General features: G+C 40.7%; 2 protein-coding genes across 2 annotated transcripts; one reads left to right on the top strand and one right to left on the bottom strand.

Annotated features, from left to right (window-relative positions):
* Positions 1-226: 226 nt before the first annotated feature.
* FGF23 (fibroblast growth factor 23) lies at positions 227-5078 on the top strand. Its single transcript, XM_060776157.2, has 3 exons — positions 227-603; positions 2325-2428; positions 4677-5078. The coding sequence occupies exons 1-3, from the start codon at positions 387-389 to the stop codon at positions 5076-5078; spliced, it is 723 nt and encodes a 240-aa protein (XP_060632140.2). The 5' UTR covers positions 227-386.
* Positions 5079-7331: 2253 nt separating this feature from the next.
* TIGAR (TP53 induced glycolysis regulatory phosphatase) lies at positions 7332-23704 on the bottom strand. The gene is made up of 6 exons (XM_060778073.2): positions 23601-23704; positions 19714-19751; positions 18330-18451; positions 14062-14139; positions 13090-13200; positions 7332-10885 (listed from the first exon to the last, which is right to left on the bottom strand). Exons 1-6 carry the CDS (start codon positions 23630-23632, stop codon positions 10442-10444), a joined length of 825 nt encoding a protein of 274 aa, XP_060634056.2. The 5' UTR covers positions 23633-23704; the 3' UTR covers positions 7332-10441.
* Between the last annotated feature and the right edge of the window lie 296 nt (positions 23705-24000).

The following is a 24000-nucleotide window of genomic DNA, read 5'->3' as shown; positions in this document are numbered from 1 at the left end:
AGAATGGAGATGCCATTGCATCACAAATGAATGGGTTGGTCCTAATCCAGACAGTGGGAAGCATTCTGATGTCAGAGGTTTTTTTCAGATAACATTTCAACATGTCATTAGTGCCCAAAAGTTTACTTTGGAAACCACAGAAACCTCTCTGAGAAACCCATGTGCAGATGTTTTTTCCCCTTTTTCCTGAGTTGTTGAGGTCTAAGGACACTCCCAACATGTTGCCCAGAAAGAGCCTCACCCCCACAAGCCGCTCAACAACTATAAAACTGTTGCAAGGCTGTTGGGACCCTGTCTGAGGCATCACACTCCAGCAGAAAGGAAGGCAGAAGGTGGGTGGCTGTGGACAGGGAAAAGGATCAAGTTGCAGGTCAGAGAGGAATACCATGGCTACTCTGTGCAGCTTCCTCAAATATATGCTGTTTGCAACATGTAGCTGGAAAGCAATTGCTGCTTTCCCCAATGCATCGCCTTTGCTCAGCCGCAACTGGGGAAATTCAGACAGCCTGCTGCACTTGTACACCTCCACAGCAAGAAATAGCTTCCACCTGCAAATCCACTCCAATGGCTACGTGGATGGAAGTCCGTATCAAACCATTTACAGTAAGTACCATAGAAGTAGTCTGAGAAATAATGTGAAGAAGAACCAGAAATGCTGGATATGGTGGCTGGGGGATTCTAGAAATTGTATCCTAAACTTAAGTTTACTATATTCCTCATAGTAAAGGTATAAAAACTATATTGAATCTCTCACTTAGCACTAAATCGGTGTTTCACAACCTGGGGGTCGGGACCCCTGGAGGGGTCGTGAGTGGGTGTCAGAGGGTGGGTGTCACCAAATATAATCAGAAAGCACGGTATTTTCTGTTGGTCATGAGGCTTCTGTGTGGGAAGTTTGGCACAATTCTCTTGTTGGTGGGGTTCAGAATGCTCTTTGATTGTAGGTGAACTATAAATCCCAGCAACTACAACTCCAAATAGAATCATAGAATCATAGAGGTTAGCAATGGGATCAACTGCACAAAGTGTTCTCTGGACACGTTCAAAACAAAGTTGGACAGTTACCTGCTGGGGATGCTCTAACTAGAGATCCTGCACTGTTGGGGATTGGACTTAGGAAGAGATCTCATGGGTCATCCAGTCCAGCCCCCTGCCAAGAAGCAGGAAAATTGCATTCAAAGCACGCCCGACAGATGGCCATCCAGCCTCTGTTTAAAAGCTTCCAAAGAAGGAGCTTCTATCACACTCCGGGGCAGAGAGTTCCGCTGCTGAACAGCTCTCACAGTCAGGAAGTTCTTCCTCATGTTCAGATGGAATCTCCTTTCTTGCAGTTTGACACGGTCTATTTCCCCAAACTTCATTTGGGCATATTGAGTATTCATGCCAAGTTTAGTTCAGATCCATGTTGTTTGAGTCCACAGTGCTTTCTGGATTAAGGGACAACATGGGAAGTTAGATACATGTAGCTTGGAGAAGAGAAAATGGAGAGGTGATGGCGCTGTAGCTTGCATTCCTGCCTGGCAGAAGAGGGCAGGAGTAGATGTTCCTTTTGGGAAGGTAATTACTAGAGAATAGAGAAAGCACACATAGGGAGAGAAGCATATTTTGTGGAAAGTGAGTCAAAGTAAGAAACAGAGAGTTAGCAGTTGGGTAGAACAAAGCACCTGTGATACCTATCATTAACAATGTGGAGCAATATCATGATTAAGACACACAATTTAATTTTTGGAGACTTCAGAAAACCGTGAGGGTAATTTTAATTTACTGTTATAAACCAGTACACTAAAATTACAAAATTACAAAAAGAAAAAAATCGTGATTAAATGTTAGGAAGAAATTTTATTGGCAAGAGTGGAATATACTGTCATGAGCACTGTAGACTCTTCTCTGAGTTTCAAAGACAATTTTAAATGTATTTATTATATTTCAATCTGTTTTTATCTTAATCTACACTGTACTATTTAATTGTTTTTTAACTTTTGTATTGGAATTTTTATACAATGAGTAAAGTGTGGGATTGTTAAACACCTTGAGTCCCCACAGGGAGAAAGATGGGGTATTTAAAAAGTTAATAATAAAAATAATATGAATAATTATCTGGAGGTCTTTAGACAGAGGATTCCTATCTTACAGACCTATTTGTTATAATTTGAAACAACTTTTTTATTATTGCAGACAGTCATTATTTTGTAACATGATTGAAATCTGATAGGACTGCCAGGGAAACAAACATATTTTGTGGTTGGTTCTGGCCAGTCAACCGCCACCATCTGCAACTGAAGTTATTAAAATAATTTTCTAATATTCAGTAACTTAATTTTCAGGTGCCTTGATGATCAAATCCGAAGTTGCTGGTTATGTTATAATAAATGGTGTGAAAAGTGGACGTTTCCTTTGTATGGATATGAATGGGAACATCTTTGGATCGGTAAGTCTGCTTATACATATATATATATATATATTGTCGTGTCAGGAGCGACCTGAGAAACTGCAAGTTGCTTCTGGTGTGAGAGAATTGGCCATCTGCAAGGACGTTGCCCAGGGGACGCCCGGATGATTTAATGTTTTATCATTCTTGTGGGAGGCTTCTCTCATGTCCCCGCATGAAGAGCTGGAGCTGATAGAGGGAGCTCATCCGCCTCTCCCCGGATTCGAACCTGCGACCTGTTGATCTTCAGTCCTGCTGGAACAGGGCTTTAACCCACTGTGCCACCGGGGGCTCCACATATAAAATTATTTAGCAAAATTACATCATACAACAGGGCTTGCACCAGAAGCTTGGAGTAAATAACTCTGTTGTGCTTCCCAAGAAGCGGTTGTCTCTTTCACTTCTTTATTAAAACACCTCCTCTTCTTCTGAGACAAATAAAATTAATGTTGGATGTCCCCTACCTCTTTCTGCATGTTCATCACCATCAGCATTGCTAGCAGAGAAAATGGAGGGAAATGCTGAGCAACTAAAATATACATAAGAACATAGAGAAAATGACCAAGACCACATTCAAATGCTTAAACCTGTTGGTAAACCTTCATTGTTTGAGTAGATGTCCAATTGACACCCCTCTTTCAAAAAATGTTAGGTCTTTTGACAGATCCTTCCTCCATCCTAATGATCTAAATTATCCTAAGTTAGATAGCTCCAGGTAAAATATCTAGGGATAGTTATTGATGATAAAACATGAGACATCCCTTAGAAAAATACCATGTCAGTGTCATTCAAAGTTCGAGAGCACAATCTCATATCCCTGGCATTTGGTTCCCATATGCATGTGTTATATCAGTGATTCCCAACCTTTTTTTTGAACAGGGACCACTATCCAACATTAGTACCAAAAGCGTTACGAAAGATTTTGGTCAACTTTAGATTCGGTTTGATTATTTGGGGTGTTGGTTCAGAAAATTGCATTGGATAGACCACATCAGCTCTAGATTCTGATACAGAACATATGCCATCCAGTAGTCACCACCTGGACTACTGAACATATGCCATCCAGTAGTTGCCATCTGCTCACCCACAGAAAACCATATTTAATCATCTAGAGCTGATGTGGTAGTAGTAATTTTCCTTGGGTAGTCTCTCTTTCCTCCCAACATCCCCATTGCATCAGCACTATAAGGTTTTGAAAGACCAGTTGCTCTCGTTGCCAAGTGGTTTTGAGGCAACAGTGTAGTAATGGTGAGGCCACAGACCATATTTTCATTCTTGGGGACCACTGGTGGTCTACAGACCACAGGTTGGGAGCCACTATGTTATATTGACAATAAAATAAATGGTAAATCTTAGAGATATACCTGGGTATATAGGTATATAAAATAGGTATAAAAAGTAAACATTTACTGATAACAAATCAGTATTTGTAAGGCTTGCTAAACAGGCTGATTTTCCTTTTTGTGGAATATAGCTGAAGCCATTTCTCCAGAGTCCACTGTAAATGCATGTTTTTTGTTAACAGATTTGTGTAAAATGGGTGGCATTCAGAAAACCTTTAAAGTAAAGGTTTCCCCTTGGCATTAAGTCTAGTCATGTCTGACTCTGGAGGGTGGTGCTCATCTCCATTTCTAAGCTGAAGAGCTGGCGTTGTCCGTAGACATCTCCAAGGTCATGTGGCCGGCATGACTGCATGGAATGCCGTTACTTTCCCACTGGAGTGGTATCTATTGATTTCGCATTTGCATGTTTTCGAACTGCTAGGTTGGCAGATGCTGGGACTAACAGAGGGAGCTCATCCCACCCCCCAGATTCAAACCCCCGACCTTTTGGTTAGCAAGTTCAGCAGCTCAGCGGTTTAACCCTCTGTGCCACCGAGGGACTCCTGTTCAGAAAACTTTTACTGTTGTCAATTTTTTTGAGACCCCAACATTGAGCTAAGGGGACTTTCCTTGCAGTCAGGACCCAGTTTAATAAGCAGTGATAGATGGATACATCGTAAATCTTGTAACAAAAGTATGAAAACATTGTGTTATATATCAAACACCATCAAACCTTAGTGTTGTAAAACATCATTGTATGTTAGCTAGAATATATTGAGAAATAAAGTATTATCATGACGAACATTTGATAAAACATACAGGGATTATCTCCCTAACCAGAATGTCCATCCTGCATTTTAACCTGTTGCTAACAAAAATGTTGTTTCCATTTTAATATTTTCTCCATATTTGTTTCTTTTCTCCAGCATTTCTTCAGTTATGAGGACTGCACTTTCAAACACTGGGCCCTGGAAAATGGTTATGATGTTTATCAGTCTCCCAAATACAATTACCTTGTCAGTTTAGGAAAGGCAAAACAACCTTTGTTCCCCAATATGAACCCACCACCTTACTCCCAGTTCTTGTCCAGGAGAAATGAAATTCCTTTAGTCCAGTTCAACACACCGAAACCCCACAGACATACCAGAAGTGCCAATGCGGATCCCTGTGGCAGCATCATATCATCAGGAAATATTGCTAAAGAAAACCTACAGTTCCAGCCATTGATGGATAACACTATCATGAATTCAAACAGTGAAGATGAAGACCCAAACAGTGCAACCATCAATAGAAGATTTTTGAGTCCTAGAACAGATGCCAGGACCTGAACTGAAATTATAATATTCAGTAGTGACCAGAAAAAAACTTGAATCGTTCCTTGAAACACTTGTTAGTCTACATATAACAGAAGTTTAAACCATCTTTTCAGATTAGTAGTTCAGAATGAGTTTATAACAAATAATCTATGTTAAATTGAGGTGACAGGAAAAGATTCCTACTTTATTGAGACTCCCGGGCGTTGTTGTCTGGAGATGCACATTATTGCTGTTGTTGTGTGCCTTAAAATGGTTTCCAATATATTCCCACCTGAAGGTGACCCTATTAAGGGCCTTTCTTTTCAAGACTTGTTGGGGAGTGTTTTTGTCTTCTTCTGAAGCTGAGAGAATGTGACTTGCCTGAGCAGGAATTCAAACCCTAGTCATAGGCCACAGTGGCTTTTGAGATACAGATAGTATTTGAATGAATCGCATGACTCTGTTTTTATTACTTCTTTCCTCTTAGCAGCAATTTTGGGCCATTTTTTTCTATGAGAGTATCTTTTTGATAGGCTATACAGAGATTAGTAAACACTATCGAAAGGGCCCCCAGTGGCGCAGCGGGTTAAACCGCTAAGCTGCAGAACTTGCTGACTGGAGAGCGGGGTGAGCTCTCATTGTTTGCTCCAGCTTTTGCCAATCTAGAAAACATGTGAATGCAAGATCAATAGGTACCACTTCGGTGGGAAGGTAACAGCGCTCCATGCAATCATGCTGGCCACATGACCTAGGAGTCTACGGATAACGCTGGCTCTTCACCTTAGAAATGGAGATGAGCACCACCTCCCAGTCGGACTTGACTAGACTTAATGTCAAGAGGAAACCTTTACCTTTACTATTGAAAAATATCACTGCCTCTTAATGAAAGTCAGTGTTTTAGAGGGGGAAAAGCAGTATATAAACAAAGAAACGAACAAATAATAAGATTCATATGAGAGCTTAACAAATAATTGTAAGATCTCATATGAAGAGAGCTAAATTGTCAAGTAAATGAGTCAGTTGAAGAATTGTCTTCCCGACCCATTTTAACATATTGTGTGAGAAAGTATTTTAGTGTTTCTGTCTTATGAATTGTTATTATGCACAATATATAAGACTGTGTTCCTCTTATATTACTAAAGCCTGTAGAATGGTTGTGCTCAAATGTCGTTGTGCCCAAGTCTTCCAAGTACTGGTCCCTGTGGTCTCAGCCACACACCAGAGGAATACATTGGCAGACATCAGGATGCCTAAGATGTCTGGGAATTAATAAAACTAAGTGGAAAGGGAGTGAATGTGATCCCGAACAAGCAATATCTAATACCTATGGGAGTTTCGAGTGACTTGTTTTAAAAGGAAGCCCTAGGCAGCACCAGCTCAGAGGAAGTGTTTTTAGTGCAGTTTACATTGTTGTATTTATTTATTTATTTCAATGATTTTCACATTTCAAAAATATTTATGAATATTTATAATGATTATGCATTTTCCTTCCTTCCTATTTTATTTGATAAGAAAAGCAAAAAAATAAACATTTTATTTTCTCAGGAAAAAAATCATGTCATTTTACTTGTCATGTCTTTTTGTTCTCCAAAAACCCATACACAAAATTTGGGAGACACCAATAATTGGCCTCATATTGCTGATATCACAGTGCCCCCACTGGAGATCAAATGTAGGAAATGCCCTCTGGGAAGCCTGACCTGTTTTTTCTCTTTTTCACAATACACAATGGGGGCTTAGGTCACCAATAGGACACAAGAACCTCCTTATCAGCCAGCCCCAGGGGCCTGCCACAGGGAAGCGTGCTTGCTCCATCAATTTTTAAAATTTGCACAAATGATCTGCCACTGCCAGAAGGGACAGAGAGTTTCATCTATGCTGACAATTGTGCCATCACCGCTCAAGCAGGGAGCTTTGAAATGAATGAACAGCCAGCCTCCAGGCAAACAACTGGGCTGAGCACCACAGATCATGTCAACCAGCAACCAATAATCCAGCCCATCACCACCCATCACCATGGCCCAGCTCCCCACTGTCTCATTTAGGAGAAAACAGGAAAGGGCCATTTCACCCAGGTAGGCCTATTAGCAACTGATAATTCAAGGAATCTGAAAGCCCATCACCATAGCCCAGATTCCCATTGTCTCATTTTGGAGAAAACAGGAAAGGGCCATCTCACCCAGGTAGGCCTATCAGCAATCATTGTCACCGGCTGATATCCATTTTCTTGCCCATAAAGCCCCTCCCCCCATCCCAAAAGGGGAAGGACACTAGAATAGCAACGAATTCAGGATTACCTCAATAAAACTTTATTAACGTTCCTGCCATACATACATAATCCATCCATAATAGCTGCAAAATATGAGAGCAATGACTGTACATCAAACCAATAAGAAAAACAACTGTAATTTTGAGCAAATCAGAACACAGTCCATTGTTTTTGAAAGACCGTATAAACGGTCTTTCAAAATAAACCCTGGCATTCCAGACATTTTTACTTAGTAAACCACAGTGTGAATCCACTCTCTTAGACCCTCATCCAGCATGTTTGGTTTGGTTGCTGAATCCACAAAACATGATGGTTGTGGGTTGTGGGACAGGGGGAAAGAGAGATTTAGTAAGCACACAGATGTATTACTGTTGTGTCATTCATCTTGAACTAGGATAGAAGCATCCTGGTTCCCCTCAGTGCCAAATCCTGAATACTAAGTACTATCCCTATTTATGTCACAACAAATGGAACCTAGCATTATTGTTGAGTGTTCGTGTTTATCAATAAACACCAATCACATTCAGAGCATGTCATGCAAATAAAAAAAAATCAAGTATAATAAATGAGAAAATACTCTACGGGGATATTTTCTTGGTTTCTGAAGTTCTGGATAGGAGTGTTGTTGGGGGGGGGGGGCTGTTTAAAACCATCCAAACACTGTTTACATGGGTAAACCAAAGAAAGAGTCCCTTAGGTTTGCAATAAAAAAGACATGACACACAAGGATTTGGGAATAGTAGCGGGAGCAGATTAATATTAGCAGAGGCTGGCTGCTGTTGTCTTCCTTAGAGGCTACAGCAGAAGCAGGCCCGTAGCCAGGATTCTGATTCGGTGGGAGCTGAGTTTGATTCGGGGGGGGGGGGGGTGAGTCTGAGTGAAAGAGGGTCTACCCTAGCAAACCTTTTGTATCGTCACCCCAATACCCCCATGCATATGGGATATATTGAGCATCGTGATCAGATATGATATGAATAAACGTAACAGTTTAAATAATGTACCAGTAAGGCCTTCTCACGGACCACCCTGAGAATTTCAGGGGGGCTGAAGCCCCTCAACCCCCCCCCCCTTCCCTGGCTACATGCTTGAGCAGAGGCAGTTAGCATGGTTGCAAGACTTTTCCTCAGTTCCTGGGCTTGGGCATGATAGAACTGTGCCTACCTACTAAGCGCCAGCATGGGTTTCTCAAAAGTAGGTCATGTAAGTTTTTTTTGCTAGATCAGAAGAATAATGGGGATGTACGAAATTTTTGAAGACAATGTGTTAAAATATGGGCTACAGGCTATTCTTAGGTGGATTTGTACTCAGACCCAAAGACTGCACTGGTTTAGATCATAGAAAACTATGAACTGCTCTTAAAGAAATGGGTAAACCGCTCATTTACTTATCCTAACACATAACCTGTACTCAGGACAAGAGGACTCCATTTGGACACAATATGGAGAAACAGAGTGGTTTCCAGTTGTTGAGGGGGTCAGGTAAGGATGCATTTCACCACCTTATCAGCTTGTATGCTGAACGTATCATATAAAAATTGGATTAGACTCGGAGGAAGGAGGTATGAAAACTGGAGAAGAAACGTCAACAATTTAAGATATGCAGATGTCACCATACTACTAGCAAAAAAATAACAGGATGTTTCACTTATCGTAGCTTGATGATGTGGACAAGATGTTTGAATTAATCCATGTTTTATCAGCCAAGATGACTACTGTTCATCTTGGCTGATGAAATTTAGCACATTCTGGGTCTAGGCGGGTAAAGACTATATCAGAGGGGAGGTGCCTAATCCCTTGGAAAAAGGTTCTGATGAGGTCCTCCCTAGATCAAGAGGTAGCGGAAAACTAGTATCCCATTGCTAAAATCCCCTTGTGGGTGATTAACATAAATGGCAGGGCAACTACAGATGTTCTTGGAGTAAACAGATGATCTGAATCTATTTTATGGTTGCAGCACCATACTAATCTTTCAACTCTATGATCTATATGCCCTTAATGGTGCCCCAAATCCATTGATTCAGATGGTTGCTTAACCTTTCCCCCCATGTGAGGCTATTTAAATATTTCATACTCTCTTCTCTTACAATGACAAATATTGAAAGGTTTACAGATTTTATACAACATTAAAATAAAGTCACTAAGCCTGAGATTGCATTGCATATGTGGAAAAAAAATCATATGTCTGATAATACAGAAATAAATGAATTATTTCTATCATAATGTAAACAGCAGAAATGTATCTCATTCAAGGCTGTTGCTCTCCCAGCATTGACTTAGAATTAGCCAAATATTGATAAATATTGATTAAGCTGTTCTGAGAGCCTTTGTGGCAGAAGTGCAAGGTATAAATACTTTCAATAAATAAGTAAATAAAATTATCCAACCACCTGGATATGTGCTACCAAGTCTGTCTTCGAAAATGAAAACAGACAATGCTCTTGCTTTCAGTTGCATTCAAGTTCCTTCAAAATCACACTAAGGTCATTGTATAAAAAGTAATCACCCTGCCCACCAGTTTTAATTGGGCATCCAAGAATCAGAGCCCTTCCTGTCAGCCTCTGTTGATATTGGTTTCTTAAACCTTCCTGGCAATAGTCCAGCAGTGAGAGGCCTTGGAAGCAAAGATAGATACAACAGGAGAGGAACTCACAGTATGACCTTCAGGTCAGAAGTGGGACTGGCTGCGCAACTGAAAAAGCTAGACGAGCATACTCATGAATCAACTTACACAGTATAGTTCAGTTAGACTATCTACCTTTCATTATTTTTAAGAGTTCAACATCAATATTCACACATATACATGTTGATGATTTCCTTTTGAATTTTAGCAAATTTCACACTAGAGAACACCAAGGTTCCTAGTCTAACAAGGATACCATGCATGCTCGGGAATTTTTTTTTACCCACCAAGATAATATTTTGATACTGTGATACATTCAGTGGGAAAATAATTAAGTCCTATAAGTTTTGTATAGCATCCTTCAACATAGAAATCAAGTTTTCAAACAATGTAGATTTACTGAATTTCTTTCTCCTGAAGCCAACGTTCTCTTAAGCAAAGCAGGGCATAACATTACAATAATTTAAAAGAAAATATGTCTTCACACATTGCATTTTAATGTTCTAAACTACACCTTTTCACATGTTAAACCCATTAAATGGTCTCCTCTATTGAGACAAATACAATGAATTTGAGGTCTCAACTTTTTTCTCATCTCAAATTTTATAATGAACTGACTAATTCCAGTGTTGGGACTGACAGAAGACAGCTCCGTCTTTGTCACAGTATCTGGTAAAGTGCACTCTAAATCTGAAATAAAATAGCCAATCCAGTTTCTCATGTATGCACCATGACTCACAACCAATATATTGGCATCCAGTCCTTTGTCACCTCTATTACATTCAGAATGAAACTCCATCCTGTCGTCATTACTTCTTAATGAAGTAGCAGACCTTCCTTCTTCTATTTCTGTGTCAGTTCCTTCCGTGCTTGAGGACTGTGTTTCCAGACAGATTTCTTGGGAAATAAGCTGGCAAAGGTATTCAAAAAAATCTTTGCACCGAGCATTTACCTAAAGTTAGAGGAAAGGAGAAAACAAAGATTTTAAAATTTCTTTCCCTGATAGACTCTTACGTGTTAGTTTCCAAAATCCCTTCCAACATTCTTCATAAACCCCTTCAAAATCCTCCTCTTCCAACCCTTTCTTTCATTGAAACATTTGAATTAATGTCTTTGTGAAAGAAAATTTGTTGGACTTATGCAGTTGTCATTCTTTCTGTTCCTGTCTGCCTCTTCCTCATCTCTTCCATTACTTTTATGAGTTAAAGAGAAAGGAAGGATCATTTATTCCTATGTCACTTTCCAAGTGCTACACACAATGATGGCGCAATATGGATAATGAAAGCAGCAGGCTGAAAAAGCCATTATGAAAGATGATTATTATTATTATTATGAAAGAGTGCCTTCTACAAACCAAAATACCATGCATATACAGGGTTAGTCAAAATGCATAGGCCAATAAGCCATTCAATTGAATGGCTTATTGGCCTATGCATTTTGACTAACCCTGTATATTGCTAGATGTCTTTCTGCTTGATAATTTTATTGGAATATGTCCCAATGCAAATCTTTTATAATAAAATCAGGTTTTTTTGTCATGTCAGGAGCAACTTGAGAAACTGCAAGTCGCTTCTGGTGTAAGAGAATTGGCCATCTACAAGGACGTTGCCCAGGGGACGCCTGGATGTTTTGATGTTTTTACCATTCTTGTGGGAGGCTTCTCTCATGCCCCCGCATGAGGAGCTGGAACTGACAGAGGGAGCTTATCCACACTCTCCCCGGATTTGAACCTGTGACCTGTCGGTCTTCAGTCCTGCCGGCACAGGGGTTTAACCCACTGCGCCACGGGGGGCTCCATAAAATCAGTTAGAATCATAGAATCATACAGTTGAAAGAGATCACAAGGGCCATCTTACAGAGAGCGGACAACTCTCCTGTTTAAGGAGCTCCACTGGCTGCCGTTCATTTTCCGGTCGCAATTCAAGGTGCAGGTTTTGACCTACAAAGCCCTGAACTGTTTGGGACCCGCCTATCTGCGTGACCGCATTTCTGTGTACGAATCCACACAATCTCTTCGATCATCTGGAGAGGACCTGCTCACACTCCCACCTCCTTCGCAGGAGCAATTGGTGGGGACGAGGGAGAGGGCCTTCTCGGTGGTGGCCCCTCGACTCTGGAACTCACTTCCCAGGGACATTAGACATGCCCCAACTTTGGCAGTCTTTAGGAGGAGCCTGAAAACGCAGTTGTTCCAGTGTGCCTTCCCAGAATAAAGAAACTCTCAGCAATATGCCCTCAAAATTCACTTTACTATTGATTTAGGACTGACTGCATTCCCTCAATTCTCTCTGAAAATGTTCACGTCACGTCAGCAGTATTTTAATGTTAATCCATTACATTTGGCCCGGCCATTGGTTTTTAACATGTTTGTATGTCACTGTTGATTGTTTATTTTTGTTATGTTTGATATGAATTGTATTGTATTGACTGTTTTATTTAATGTTTTTGTTTATTGATGTATTGTGGGCTTGGCCTCATGTAAGCCGCACTGAGTCCCTTGGGGAGATGGTAGCGGGGTATAAATAAATTATTATTATTATTATTATTATTATTATTATTATTATTATTATTATCCAGCCCCCCGCCTTGCAGGAACATAGATGGAGACTACACCACACTCCAGGGCAACATATTCTATTCTAGCTCTTACCATCAGGAACTTCCTCCTAATGTTTAGGTGGAACCTTTTCCCTTAAAATTCGAATTCATTTCTTCATGTCCTGGTCTCCAGAACTGCCGAAAACTAACTTGCACCCTCCTCAATGTGACATTCTTTCATATCTGTCATGTCCCTTCTCAGCCTTATTTTCTCCAAGATAAACATATCTATCTCCCTTAGCCACCTCTTGTAGGGTGCAGAGGACCGGTGGCCGAGGTCAGGACAGGGGGATGTCTAAACTATATATTATATATTACGTGTTATATTTCTCTTTGCTGTCACCAATTTGCTGTTAAGGTTTCTTTTGCTGCCACCATTTATTAATCCATAAGCCACCTACCAGTCCAGTTCAGGTAATCATTGCCAGAGGCTTCATCAAACAATACATAAAACACATGCTATAGTTAGCAGATATGTTACAAGCTAACATAAAATACATGTTGTGTATGCAGTCAAATATGAATGGACAACAAATGATTAGGAAAACAAATACTAACCTCATCTAGTGTTTCTCCTCCAGGAGGGGTGTAAGAAGGGCATTGCTCCCCAGCACTTTTTGCCATAGCCCTGAGACTGCTTAAAGGTTTTCCTTCTGCCACTCCATATTTCTGTTAAAAGTAGTAAAATGGCTGTCACTAATGCAGAATCATACAATCCTAGAGTTGGAAGGGCCATTCAGTCCAATTCCCTGCCACACAGGAACACACAATCAAAGCAGCCCCAACATATGATCCAGGCTCTATTTAAAAACCTCTAGAGAAGGAAACTCTTTTAGTTTGAAACTAAAAATATTTATTATTTATTTATTTACTTTATTTGTATACTGCCTTTCTCAGTCCATATGCGACTCAAGGCGGCTAACGGGGTAAAATTCAATGCTTACAATATCATAAATACAATTAAAAACATAACATATAATAAAAATTAAACATATCAATAAAATATAAATTCATAGTGTCGCCTTATTAAAAATGTTGTCCCGTCTCATTGTCATATTGCCAACTCTGCTTTTTAAACTGTTATTATTTATTTATTTGATGTATATTCCATCTTTCTTCTTATGAAGGACGCAAGTTGCTCTGAAAGATGCCAGCCACAGATGCTGGCGAAACATCAAGAGAAAATGCTTCTAGTACACAGCCATACAGTCTGGAAACCACACAACACTCCATTTAGATATCATTCTTCTGCTAAAGCACAGCATTTTAAAATGCGAACACAACAAAGAATAGAGTTCCTTTGTGGCTAAGGTCTTCCTTCACAGCATAGAGATCTCACTCAGGCCCAAGGAAACTGGGGGAAAGGCCACCTCAACAGTTCGCTCAGCCAATCTTAGGTCCTTTTAGGAAATGATGGTGCAAGCACCATGTACAAATCTCTAGTTTTCAGGGTGGCACAAGACTGCATTTATTGGCTTTCATGATTTTATTTTTTAAAAGTTTGCTATAAAAAGTATTTTTGTAACTTACGCGTTCCCGAAGTCTTGAATCGTAGTTTACAGAAATGTCTTTGCAGAACTGACTCTTTACAAGGATTGAGTCTGTGGTCTGAAATATTGAACGCAAAAATCCATGTTTTTAAATGCCCCATATATTATGAAACACACTTGTTTCTGCAAAATATTTTTTAATTGTATTCTACAAATCTTTAATTATCTGGATTTTCTTTGTGTAGTTGTTGAGATAGGAAAAAAACAATTTATTTTTTAAATGTTGTTTCCTTCTCCCTTCTGTTTTATTACTTATTTATTAATAGTTATTTTTTGTAGCTACTAATTTCTCTAACTGTATTCTTCATTTCCATTAACTTTTTTGGGTAACAGAGATACAACAACAGCATTTGAATAGACGAATACCTGTGGAAGAATGGTGAAATTAACCTTTTTTAATCAAAAGGTCTGAATAAGATCAAGAGCCTATCTACACAGAAACACAAGTCTGGAGCTCAGTTGGAATACTGCTGTTTCAGACTACACCAGTATCTTAGAGGTGTTTACATGCTTTGATTCTCAACTCCAGCAGCAGTGGGAGTGGAGTCCTGGCCATTCAGTGGGGCCAAAACCTTTTCATTGTTTGGTGCCAGGAAAGCAGTCATGGAGTGTCAGAGAGGCAGTGACATGACCTGTGGAAAAGAGGAGATCGAATGAACTAGTTTTATCCCCTGTAACAGGCTGGATGTTCCTGAACGTCAGGTGGACATCCAGGCCTGATTCGTATTTTTTGGCCTGTGTAGATGGTCTCACAGTGAAGTAACTATAGACCTATTTTATTACTGAATAATGATTATAAAATCTTAGCCTTGATTTTAACAAAAGGAATCCAAGTGATTCTGCAAGAATTTATTCTTGAAGATCAACATGATGGGGTTTTTTTGGGCGGGGGGGGGGAGGGGGCTTGTCAAAAAGACAATTATGAAATAATTTGAGAAGCTCGCAATAAAACTATTTATTTTCCACACAATCCAACTATTTCATTATATGACATTTAAAAGTTGATTTATCAAAATTTGTTTAGCACGGCAAGAAGCTAAGAATAAGACTTACGTTTTCACAAAAAAAAAAAAAAAAAAAACAACCCGCAACAATAACAAAAAACAAAACAGCTAATGGGGTGGTCTTTAATTACTGGATTTCAAGTTGTATTTTTTATCCTGCTCTCTAAAGTGTTGCATTATGTGGTTTTGGCAGCAGAATTGTTGTAAGCTCACAAAAGGAAGAATTTGGAGATTCAAATAAAAAGAAAATTGGACAATGAAGACTTTTGAAATGGGAAAACAAACAAATTATCCACTTTGCTTAGATTTTTGTCATTTCTTGAACTATCTATCTAAAAGTCAAAGGATGCATACATGTATGTTTATTGGTTGGTCGGTATCATGAAAGCTCCTATAGAGTTTGATGGATCTGGACCACACTTGGCACACATCCTCTTCATTATTTAATTTAAACTAATTGAGGGGATTGAGCTTAATTTTTTTTGAGGGATTTGAACATTTTGGGCTGAGAGTTCTCTTTAGACATGCAATAATGGATTGGTCTAGAAAACACAACATACAAATATGCTACCTAAACGATTTTTAAACCCAGGACATGTTTAACATACACAAAGCAGCCAGTAGATTTTTTGCACTTATCTTTATGGTGTTATGGTTTGAGGTGTATGTGCATCTTAGGAATCTCCTACTTCTTGGTCACTCCTACTTCTAGGTCACTCCTACTTCTAGGTCACACAGTCAGCCTGTTCTAACATGAGAGCTGCTTGCAACAAACAGGAGAACATAAAGAGCACCATGGCTAGCTAGGAGCACTGGCACAAACACAATCCATCATCTGTTCTTTCACTTAGCACAGGAAAAGTGTGATGTGTCAGTGTCCACTCTGGACAGTGGATTAGTCCAAATTGGATCCAATCCCACATTCCAGGCTGCCATGAAGCCCCAGAATACTTGAGAGTTTCCAGTCAGGTATCCCCTGATTTTGCCAAAACAAAAAACCCAAATCCTGCAATACTCACTGGATGCCACTGTGCGTTGTGGGGACAGCCAGCTGTCCACTTGGGGTGAGTCTGGTATTTTTTTACCAGTGTAGAAAAGGAGTTCCACTGCCTGGGAGAAGCCATCAAGAAGGCCCTTTTATGTGTCTTTACCAAATGTGCTGGTAGAAAGAAAGAACACCCTCACTGAGGATCTCAACATTTGGGCAGGCTCAGAAAGAAAATACAGTCTTCCAGATGATTTGCAAAATGCTGTGCAAATTTCTCATAGTAGGCAGAGTAGTCTGCATTCCCTTCTGGTTTGGCAGGGTATAAAACACCATGACCATTTGAAACAACTCAGATAGGGGCTTAGGTGCAGTCATTGCCAATTAGATTCAAGTTCCATGGTCTTCCCTGCTAATATCTCCAGGTGGGAATAGGCATCACTACAAAATCAGTGATGCTAATCCACAAAAACAGACACCTTCTCCAAGAAGTATCATTTTGTAGTGATGCCTATTTCCTCGGCTCATCAATACAGATATTAGTTCCTATGAGATATGCTTTAAGAATCAAAAACAGTTTCTTAGTTCAGGCTGCCATTTTTGTTTCCTTGAAAAATCCAGCAATGCAGCTAATTGCTTGCAACAGAGTGAAAGGAACAAGAAGAATCACAGAAATGGAAGAAACCAAAAGGGCCACCTATCCACCTCCCTGCCATGCAGGAACACCCAACCCAAGAACTCTTGACAGATGACCATCCAGCCTCTGCTTCAAAACATCCAGAGAAAAAGACTTCACTAACCGAGGCAGCATATTCCACTATCAAGCAGCTCTTTCTAACATTTAGGAGGAATATCTTCCTGCAGTGTGAATCTATTGCTCTGTGTTCTAGCCTCTAGAGCAGTAAAAACATGTCTGCCTCTTCCTCAATGTGACATCCTTTCAAATATTTAAACATGACTATCATGTCCCTTCTCAGCCCTCTTTTTTAAAAGTTAAACATACCCAGCTCCTTTGGCACTTCTCAACCTGTGGGTCCCCAGATGTTTTGGCCTTCAACTCTCAGTAATCCTAACAGCTGGTAAACTGGCTGGGATTTCTGGGAGTTGTAGGCCAAAACACCTGGGGACCCATAGGTTGAGAACTACAGTATTACGGTCTTGGCTTTCAAACCGTTAACCATTTTGATCATCCTTTTGTGGACACATTCCACCTTGCCAATGTTCTCCTTTTACTAGCATGACACGGTATTCCAGATGAGGCCTGACCAAAGCAGAACACAGTAGGATTATTACTTCTCCCAATCGAGACACTATATACCTAGAATCACATTGATCTTTTCAGAATCACACAATTAACTCATGTTCCACAAATAGTCGATTAATACTCCGCGATCACTTTCACATGTAGTGTTTTCAATCCAGGTTTTTCTTATCCTATATCAGTGCATTTCATTTTTATTGCCTAAGTGTAGTATCATACATTTCCCCCTGTTGAAATCCATTTTATTAGTTTTGACCCTGCTCTATAATCAGAATCAAACATTGTCATGTTGGATTCCGATCTCTGAAATATTAGTTAGAATCTCTTTTCCTATGCAGGCAGTCCTCGAGTTACAAACATCAAACTTACAAATGACTCCTAGTTACAAACAGGGGTGAGACAACAGAAAGTGAGAAAAATCTACCATCTAGAAAGGAAATTCACTCCTGAAAGAGTTATCATGGGGAAAATGTGTCTCCACCGAAGCTTTCTCACCAATCTTTGTTTCCACAAGCCAATTTTTCAAAATCCAAAATATCTTGAGGGCCACATATCTGACATCACTGTTCTACAGCCACAGCATTTTCTTCATCTGCTAAGCTTGTAACTTTCAACAAAAGTAGATAAGGTTAGTCCAGCATGATTTCTTTTTGAGAAACTCGTATTGACTTTTTATGAGAATGGCATTTCTTTCTAAGTGCCTACACACTCTCTGTCTCATGATCTTCTCTAGAATTTTTCCTGGTATTGAATAGGCAGTGATTGTTTGTGTCTTCTTCTCCTTTATGAAGGGGGAGGGCGCAACATTTGCCTTCGTTTAGTCTGTTGGACCCTCTCTTGTGTATAGTTTTAGATTGCTCTTAAGAAACATACATCAACCTGCAGCACAAGTGTTTCAAAACTATATGACAAACACTTCAAATATGAATTCTAAAAACCAATCCCCAAAATGTACAGTATTACATAGTTTTCACTGACACTGTATAAAAAACACTCACCTGCTTTGCTCGAAGCAAATCACTGGAGAAGACATGAGTGAATCTTGTATTACTGAGATATATGCCAGCAGCACTGGCTTGGCTAAAGCCAGTCTCAGAAAGGGGCTCATTTACACCTTGCCCTGCAAAAAATATTATGATCACATTATTATGTATGAGTCTACTAATAGCTACTAATAAAGATATAAGGGTCAGATCACTCCATTGAAATTAAAGGTAAAGTCTAGTTGTGTCCAACTCCGGGGGGGGGGGGGGGGGTGCTCATCTCCATTTCTAAGCTGAAGAGCTGGCATTGTCCGTAGATGCCTCCAAGGTCATGCAGGCAGCATGACTGCATGGAGCACTGCTACCTTCCCGCAGAAGCAGTGCCGATTGATCTATTCACATATGAATGTTTTCAAATGGCTATGTAGGCAGAAGCTGGGGCTAACATCTGGAGCTCACCCCACTTCCCATATTCGAACTGATGATATTTTGGCCAGCAAGTTCAGCAGCTCAGCAGTTTAACCCGCTGTGCCACTGGGGGCTCCATTGAAATTACAAAGACTCTATATATGTGAAATAGTTGTAAAATACTTTTGAACCTCATTTCAAGAGTAACTAATTTGCTATCTTTCTTCTTAGTACCCTTACCTTTTCCCTTCAACCTTCTTCTCATCACCCATCTTGCCTCAAAGCTGACTTCAAAGATCTCAAGCACTTAACTATGTTTTGAACATTCTACAAAATACCACGTACATTGGAAATGGACCAAAGTACATTCAGAAGCTGTCAAATTGAAAATCTCATGGCCCTTCCAACACTGGCTACAGCTACTGGGACTGCAATCTAACAGTAACCTGATGTCTCTAGTTAGCCTTATTTTGAAGGCCTGTTCTGTTCTGCCTGGATTCCTTAATGCCTGTCTCACCCGTGCAGCTGTGCATCTTCTTTTACTGTATTCAAGAGATGCCACACACTCAGTGACTGTTCTAGTTGAAAATCCCTTGACTTGAGCAAACAGCCATTCTGAAGTTACGATGTTAATGTTTCATTTGAGCAAAACCCAGGTACAAATGTGTAGTCTAGGGAAAGCATTGCCAATTATATGTGACTGTAGTATGTGCATTAGGCTGAGGCAAGAACTGGACCCTATAGAAGTACTACACTAGCATAATAGTCTGTTATGTTAACAGTTGCACTTTCTCCATAGACATGCAGAAGCAACTGTGAGCATTAAGGATGTTTTCTCCCTGTTGACTATTTCTTCCATGCTAGCATATTAAATAATTTGATAAAATCAGGCTAATAATATTTCCAAATTAAATTACCCCTGGGATGATATACAGCTAAACGCGGTTGCGACTTAATACTATTCTTAAGAGTTTTAACATAAGACACAAACCTTGCAATATCTTCTCTTTGTTGTACCTTGTTTCCCCGCTGAAAAAAAAAGAACACAATACCACCAGTATGTACAAGAAAACTTCAGAGAAAAAGCTTTACTATTAAGAACAGCATATGACAGACCAGCAATGCAGTCCTGTATTATGTATTATCCTGTGATGTTGTGGGTGGGGGAAAGAAGCATGAGGGAGGTTGAGAGATTGATAAGCAGCACTATACTAAATTCTACCCCCTTTGACCACATATGCTCTCATTTTCCAACTGCATATTGGATCCACAATTTTGTGCTCACATTATTATAAAATATGTAACCTATTCCTCTTCCAACCCTATTTCACATATGCTTTGTGCATCTTACCAATCAAATATTCATCAACTGTATGTAACTGCACCTCAAATCAACACTTCTTAGTGAAAGGGCATGAGTTACATTTTTGAAAGACTGAAAACCTTTAAATGACTTTTTGAACGGAAAAAAGAGAATGAAAGAGTATAGAATTGGAAAGGCCATGCAGTTTTAACTCCTTGCCATGAAGGTGTCATGAATACTTATCAAACATTAAAAGCATTAAAAACATTATCTTATTTCATTCACAATGAGACAGAAGAAGACTGGGGCACTTGGAAGGCGCTGAACAGACTGTGCTGTGGCACTACGAGATGCAGAGCTAACGTAAGAAATGCGGCTACAAAAGTGAAGTCCACAACATGCAAGTGTGGAGAAGAGCAAACCACAGACCGCTCACTACAGTGCAGTCTGAGCCCTGACACATGCACAATGGGGGACCTTCTTTCAGCGACACCAGAGGCACTCCAAATGGCCAGCTTCTGGTCAAAAGACATTTAATATAATGCCAAGTTTTTAACTTTCTTTGTGGTTTTTTTATACATTATAACTGTATTCTCAATTGGGGGACCCCTCCCCCCAGCTCCAACTGCCGCTTTGGGCTAGAGTGAAAGGGGGGCAGGGGACAGTTCCATCTTGTCTCCTGCATATGTCATCAGTTGGGGTACCCCTCCCCCCAGCAACAACTGCCGCTGTGGGCCAGAGTGAAGAGTGGGGGGGAAGGGCAGGGGACAGTTCCACCTTGTCTCCTGTGCTATGCTAATAATATAATGTAATATAATATATTGTATATACATATAACATTTATAATATTATAATGAAGTATAACATAATATTATTATTTATAATTTATAATTATATATTTGATATTACATGTAATATTACTAATATTATTACAATATAATGTCATAGTACAATATAGTATTATATAATACTGATATTGTACTATGCTAATAATATAATATATTGTATGTATCTATACAATATATTGTATTATATAAATGCAAACCCAAATTGCCAATATCCGCTGGATAATGTAGAAAGGCATGGAGTTTCAGAAAAATGTCTACTTCTGTTTTATTGACTATTCTAAAGCCTTTGACTGTGTGGATCATAATAAACTGTGGCAAGTTGTTGGTGGTATGGGCATACCAAATCACCTTGTCTCTCTCCTGAGAAATCTGTATAAGAACCAAGTAACAACAGTAAGAACTGACCAAGATTATGGCAACCAGATTGATTAATAACTGGCAAATAAGAGGGAGAAAATGTGGAGGCCATGACAAGGTTTGTATTTCTAGGCGTAAAGATTAGTGCAGATGCAGACTGCAGCCAGGAAATCAGAATACGCTTACTGATTGGAAGGAGAGCAATGACCAATTTCAATAAAATAGTGAAGAGTAGAGACATCACACTGGCAACAAAGATCCGCATAGTTAAAGCAATGGTATTCCCCGTAGTCACCTATGAATGTGAGAGCTGGACCATAGGGAAGGCTGAGCGAAGGAAGATAGATGCTTTTGAACTGTGGTGCTGGAGGAAAGTTCTGAGAGTGCCTTGGACTGCGAGAAGATCAAACCAGTTAATGCCTCAGGAAATAAAGCCTGACTGCTCATTGGAGGGAAGGATAGTAGAGGCTCTTCGTGACTTCATGGACCAGTTCACACCAGAGCTCCCTGTCGGTCTTCACCACCCCCAGCTCCTTCAAGGTCAATCCAGTCACTTCAAGGATCCCATCCATCCATCTTGCCCTTGGTCGCCCCCTCTTCCTTTTTCCTTTCATTTTCCCCAGCATCATACTCTAAGCCAGGGGTCGGATGCGGCCCTCCAAGGTCATTTACCCGGCCCTCGCGCAGAGTCAACCTAAATCTGAAATGACTTGAAAGCACACAACAATAATCCTATTGCATCAGCCAAAAGTAGGCCCACAATTCCCATTGAAATTCTAATAAATTTATATTTGTTAAAATTGTTCATTTTAATTATTGTATTGTTTTAAGTGTCTTTTGCACTACAAATAAGACATGTGCCGTGTGCATAAGAATTCATGTTTTTTTTCAAATTATAATCTGGCCCTCCAACAGTTTGAGGGACCGTGACCTGGCCCTCTGTTTTAAAAGTTTGCTCTAAGCTTTCCTTTCTTCTCATAATGTGGCCAAAGTACTTCATCTTGGCCTCTACTATTCTTCCCTCCAATAAGCAGTCAGGCTTTATTTCTTGAAGCATGGACTGTGTTAATCAAAATCATAAACAACTAATGAACAACTGTATAGCTAGCTTAGACCAATGAAATGATTTGTCTTTGGGAAACAATGGAAATGTATATTCCATTTCCTACCAAATGGGGGTGGCGACAAACTCTTTGATTGCATTCCTGTATGCTTGTTTGCTGGAAGAAACATTAACAACCTCAGATATGCAGATGACACCACTCTGATGGCCGAAAGCGAGGAGGAGCTGAGGAGCCTTCTAATCAAGGTGAAAGAAGAAAGCGCAAAAGCCGGGTTGCAGCTAAACATCAAAAAAACCAAGATTATGGCAACAAGAATGATTGACAACTGGAAAATAGAGGGAGAAAATGTGGAGGCCGTGACAGACTTTGTATTTCTAGGCGCAAAGATTACTGCAGATGCAGACTGTGGCCAGGAAGTCAGACGACGCTTACTTCTTGGGAGGAGAGCAATGTCCAGTCTCGATAAAATAGTAAAGAGTAGAGACATCACACTGGGAACAAAGATCCGCCTAGTCAAAGCCATGGTATTCCCTGTAGTCACCTAGGGATGTGAGAGCTGGACCTTAGGGAAGGCTGAGCGAAGGAAGATAGATGCTTTTGAGCTGTGGTGTTGGAGGAAAGTTCTGAGAGTGCCTTGGACTGCGAGGAGATCCAACCAGTCCATCCTCCAGGAAATAAAGCCCGACTGCTCACTGGAGGGAAGGATACTAGAGACAAAGTTGAAGCACTTTGGCCACATCATGAGGAGACAGGAAAGCCTAGAGAAGACAATTATGCTGGGGAAAGTGGAAGGCAAAAGGAAGAGGGGCCGACCAAGGGCAAGATGGATAGATGGCATCCTTGAAGTGACTGGACTGACCTTGAAGGAGCTGGGGGGTGGTGACGGCCGACAGGGAACTCTGGCGTGGGCTGGTCCATGAGGTCACGAAGAGTCGGAGATGACTGAACGAATGAACAACAAGAAGAACATTGTTGAACCTTTAAGCAATCTAAAGACTGTGTTTTTAGGAAATCCAAGGGCCTTTAATCTGAGGCAGCCCCGGCGTCCCATTGGGCACACGGAATTTATGTCCTGTCTACAGTCTTATGCACAGGCCCAGCGTGCGACAGCACACTTTGCCCTTACAAGAGCATGCAAGGGCCGCTCCAAGGGCAGCCCAAGGAGTGGCTCCTTTTCCCTTGCGCCAGGTGCAAAGCCTCCTTTGCTGGGAAGGCCTCGCTTCCGCTTTCGGTAGCACAGAAACCGTGGGGAATGGGCCCCTTTTCGGTTTCGGAGGTGAAGGTGGCGGGAATGAGGCATACTCACTGCCGTACGACTGTTAACCCGAAGACGACCATGTCTGGGCCTTGCTCGCATCCCGGCGTGAGGGAGCCGCTCCGGAACCCCGCCCCCTTCCTGGCCCCGCCCCCTTCCTGCCTTTCTTCCTTCCTTCCGTTGCTGCTTTGGCCTCGCGGACGTCGCGCGCTGCTGGGATTTCGCAGAGGAGGCAACTGGTGACGTCACTCTCTGGAGGCCTCTTGTCAAGGAAGACGTGAGGGGGAAGGCGGCCTGGAGAGCCCTTCACGCGCGCGCGCAACATACACACGGAGGCGGCACTCTTCCCTTTCTTTTTTGGTTTAGCTCCCCGCTATTGTTTCCAGAAGACATGGGTCGTGTTTCAGGGGAGGTGCTATTGCACCGCCGCATTAGAGCGTCACTACGTCAG

Source organism: Anolis sagrei, chromosome 5 (assembly GCF_037176765.1).
Source record: "Anolis sagrei isolate rAnoSag1 chromosome 5, rAnoSag1.mat, whole genome shotgun sequence".
Taxonomy (NCBI): domain Eukaryota; kingdom Metazoa; phylum Chordata; class Lepidosauria; order Squamata; family Dactyloidae; genus Anolis; species Anolis sagrei.
This window is presented reverse-complemented; position numbering and strand designations above follow the sequence as displayed.

Excerpts from the sequence above, each read along its gene's own strand:
- TIGAR (XM_060778073.2), bottom strand. The coding sequence starts at position 23,632 with ATGGTCGTCTTCGGGTTAACAGTCGTACGGCA. Across the intron at positions 19,752-23,600 it reads GGGTTAACAGTCGTACGGCA|CGGGGAAACAAGGTACAACA; the intron begins GTGAGTATGCCT and ends TTTTTTTTTCAG. Across the intron at positions 14,140-18,329 it reads ATTTGCTTCGAGCAAAGCAG|ACCACAGACTCAATCCTTGT; the intron begins GTGAGTGTTTTT and ends TCAATATTTCAG.
- FGF23 (XM_060776157.2), top strand. The coding sequence starts at position 387 with ATGGCTACTCTGTGCAGCTTCCTCAAATATATGCTGTTTGCAACATGT. Across the intron at positions 604-2,324 it reads TCCGTATCAAACCATTTACA|GTGCCTTGATGATCAAATCC; the intron begins GTAAGTACCATA and ends CTTAATTTTCAG. Across the intron at positions 2,429-4,676 it reads ATGGGAACATCTTTGGATCG|CATTTCTTCAGTTATGAGGA; the intron begins GTAAGTCTGCTT and ends TCTTTTCTCCAG.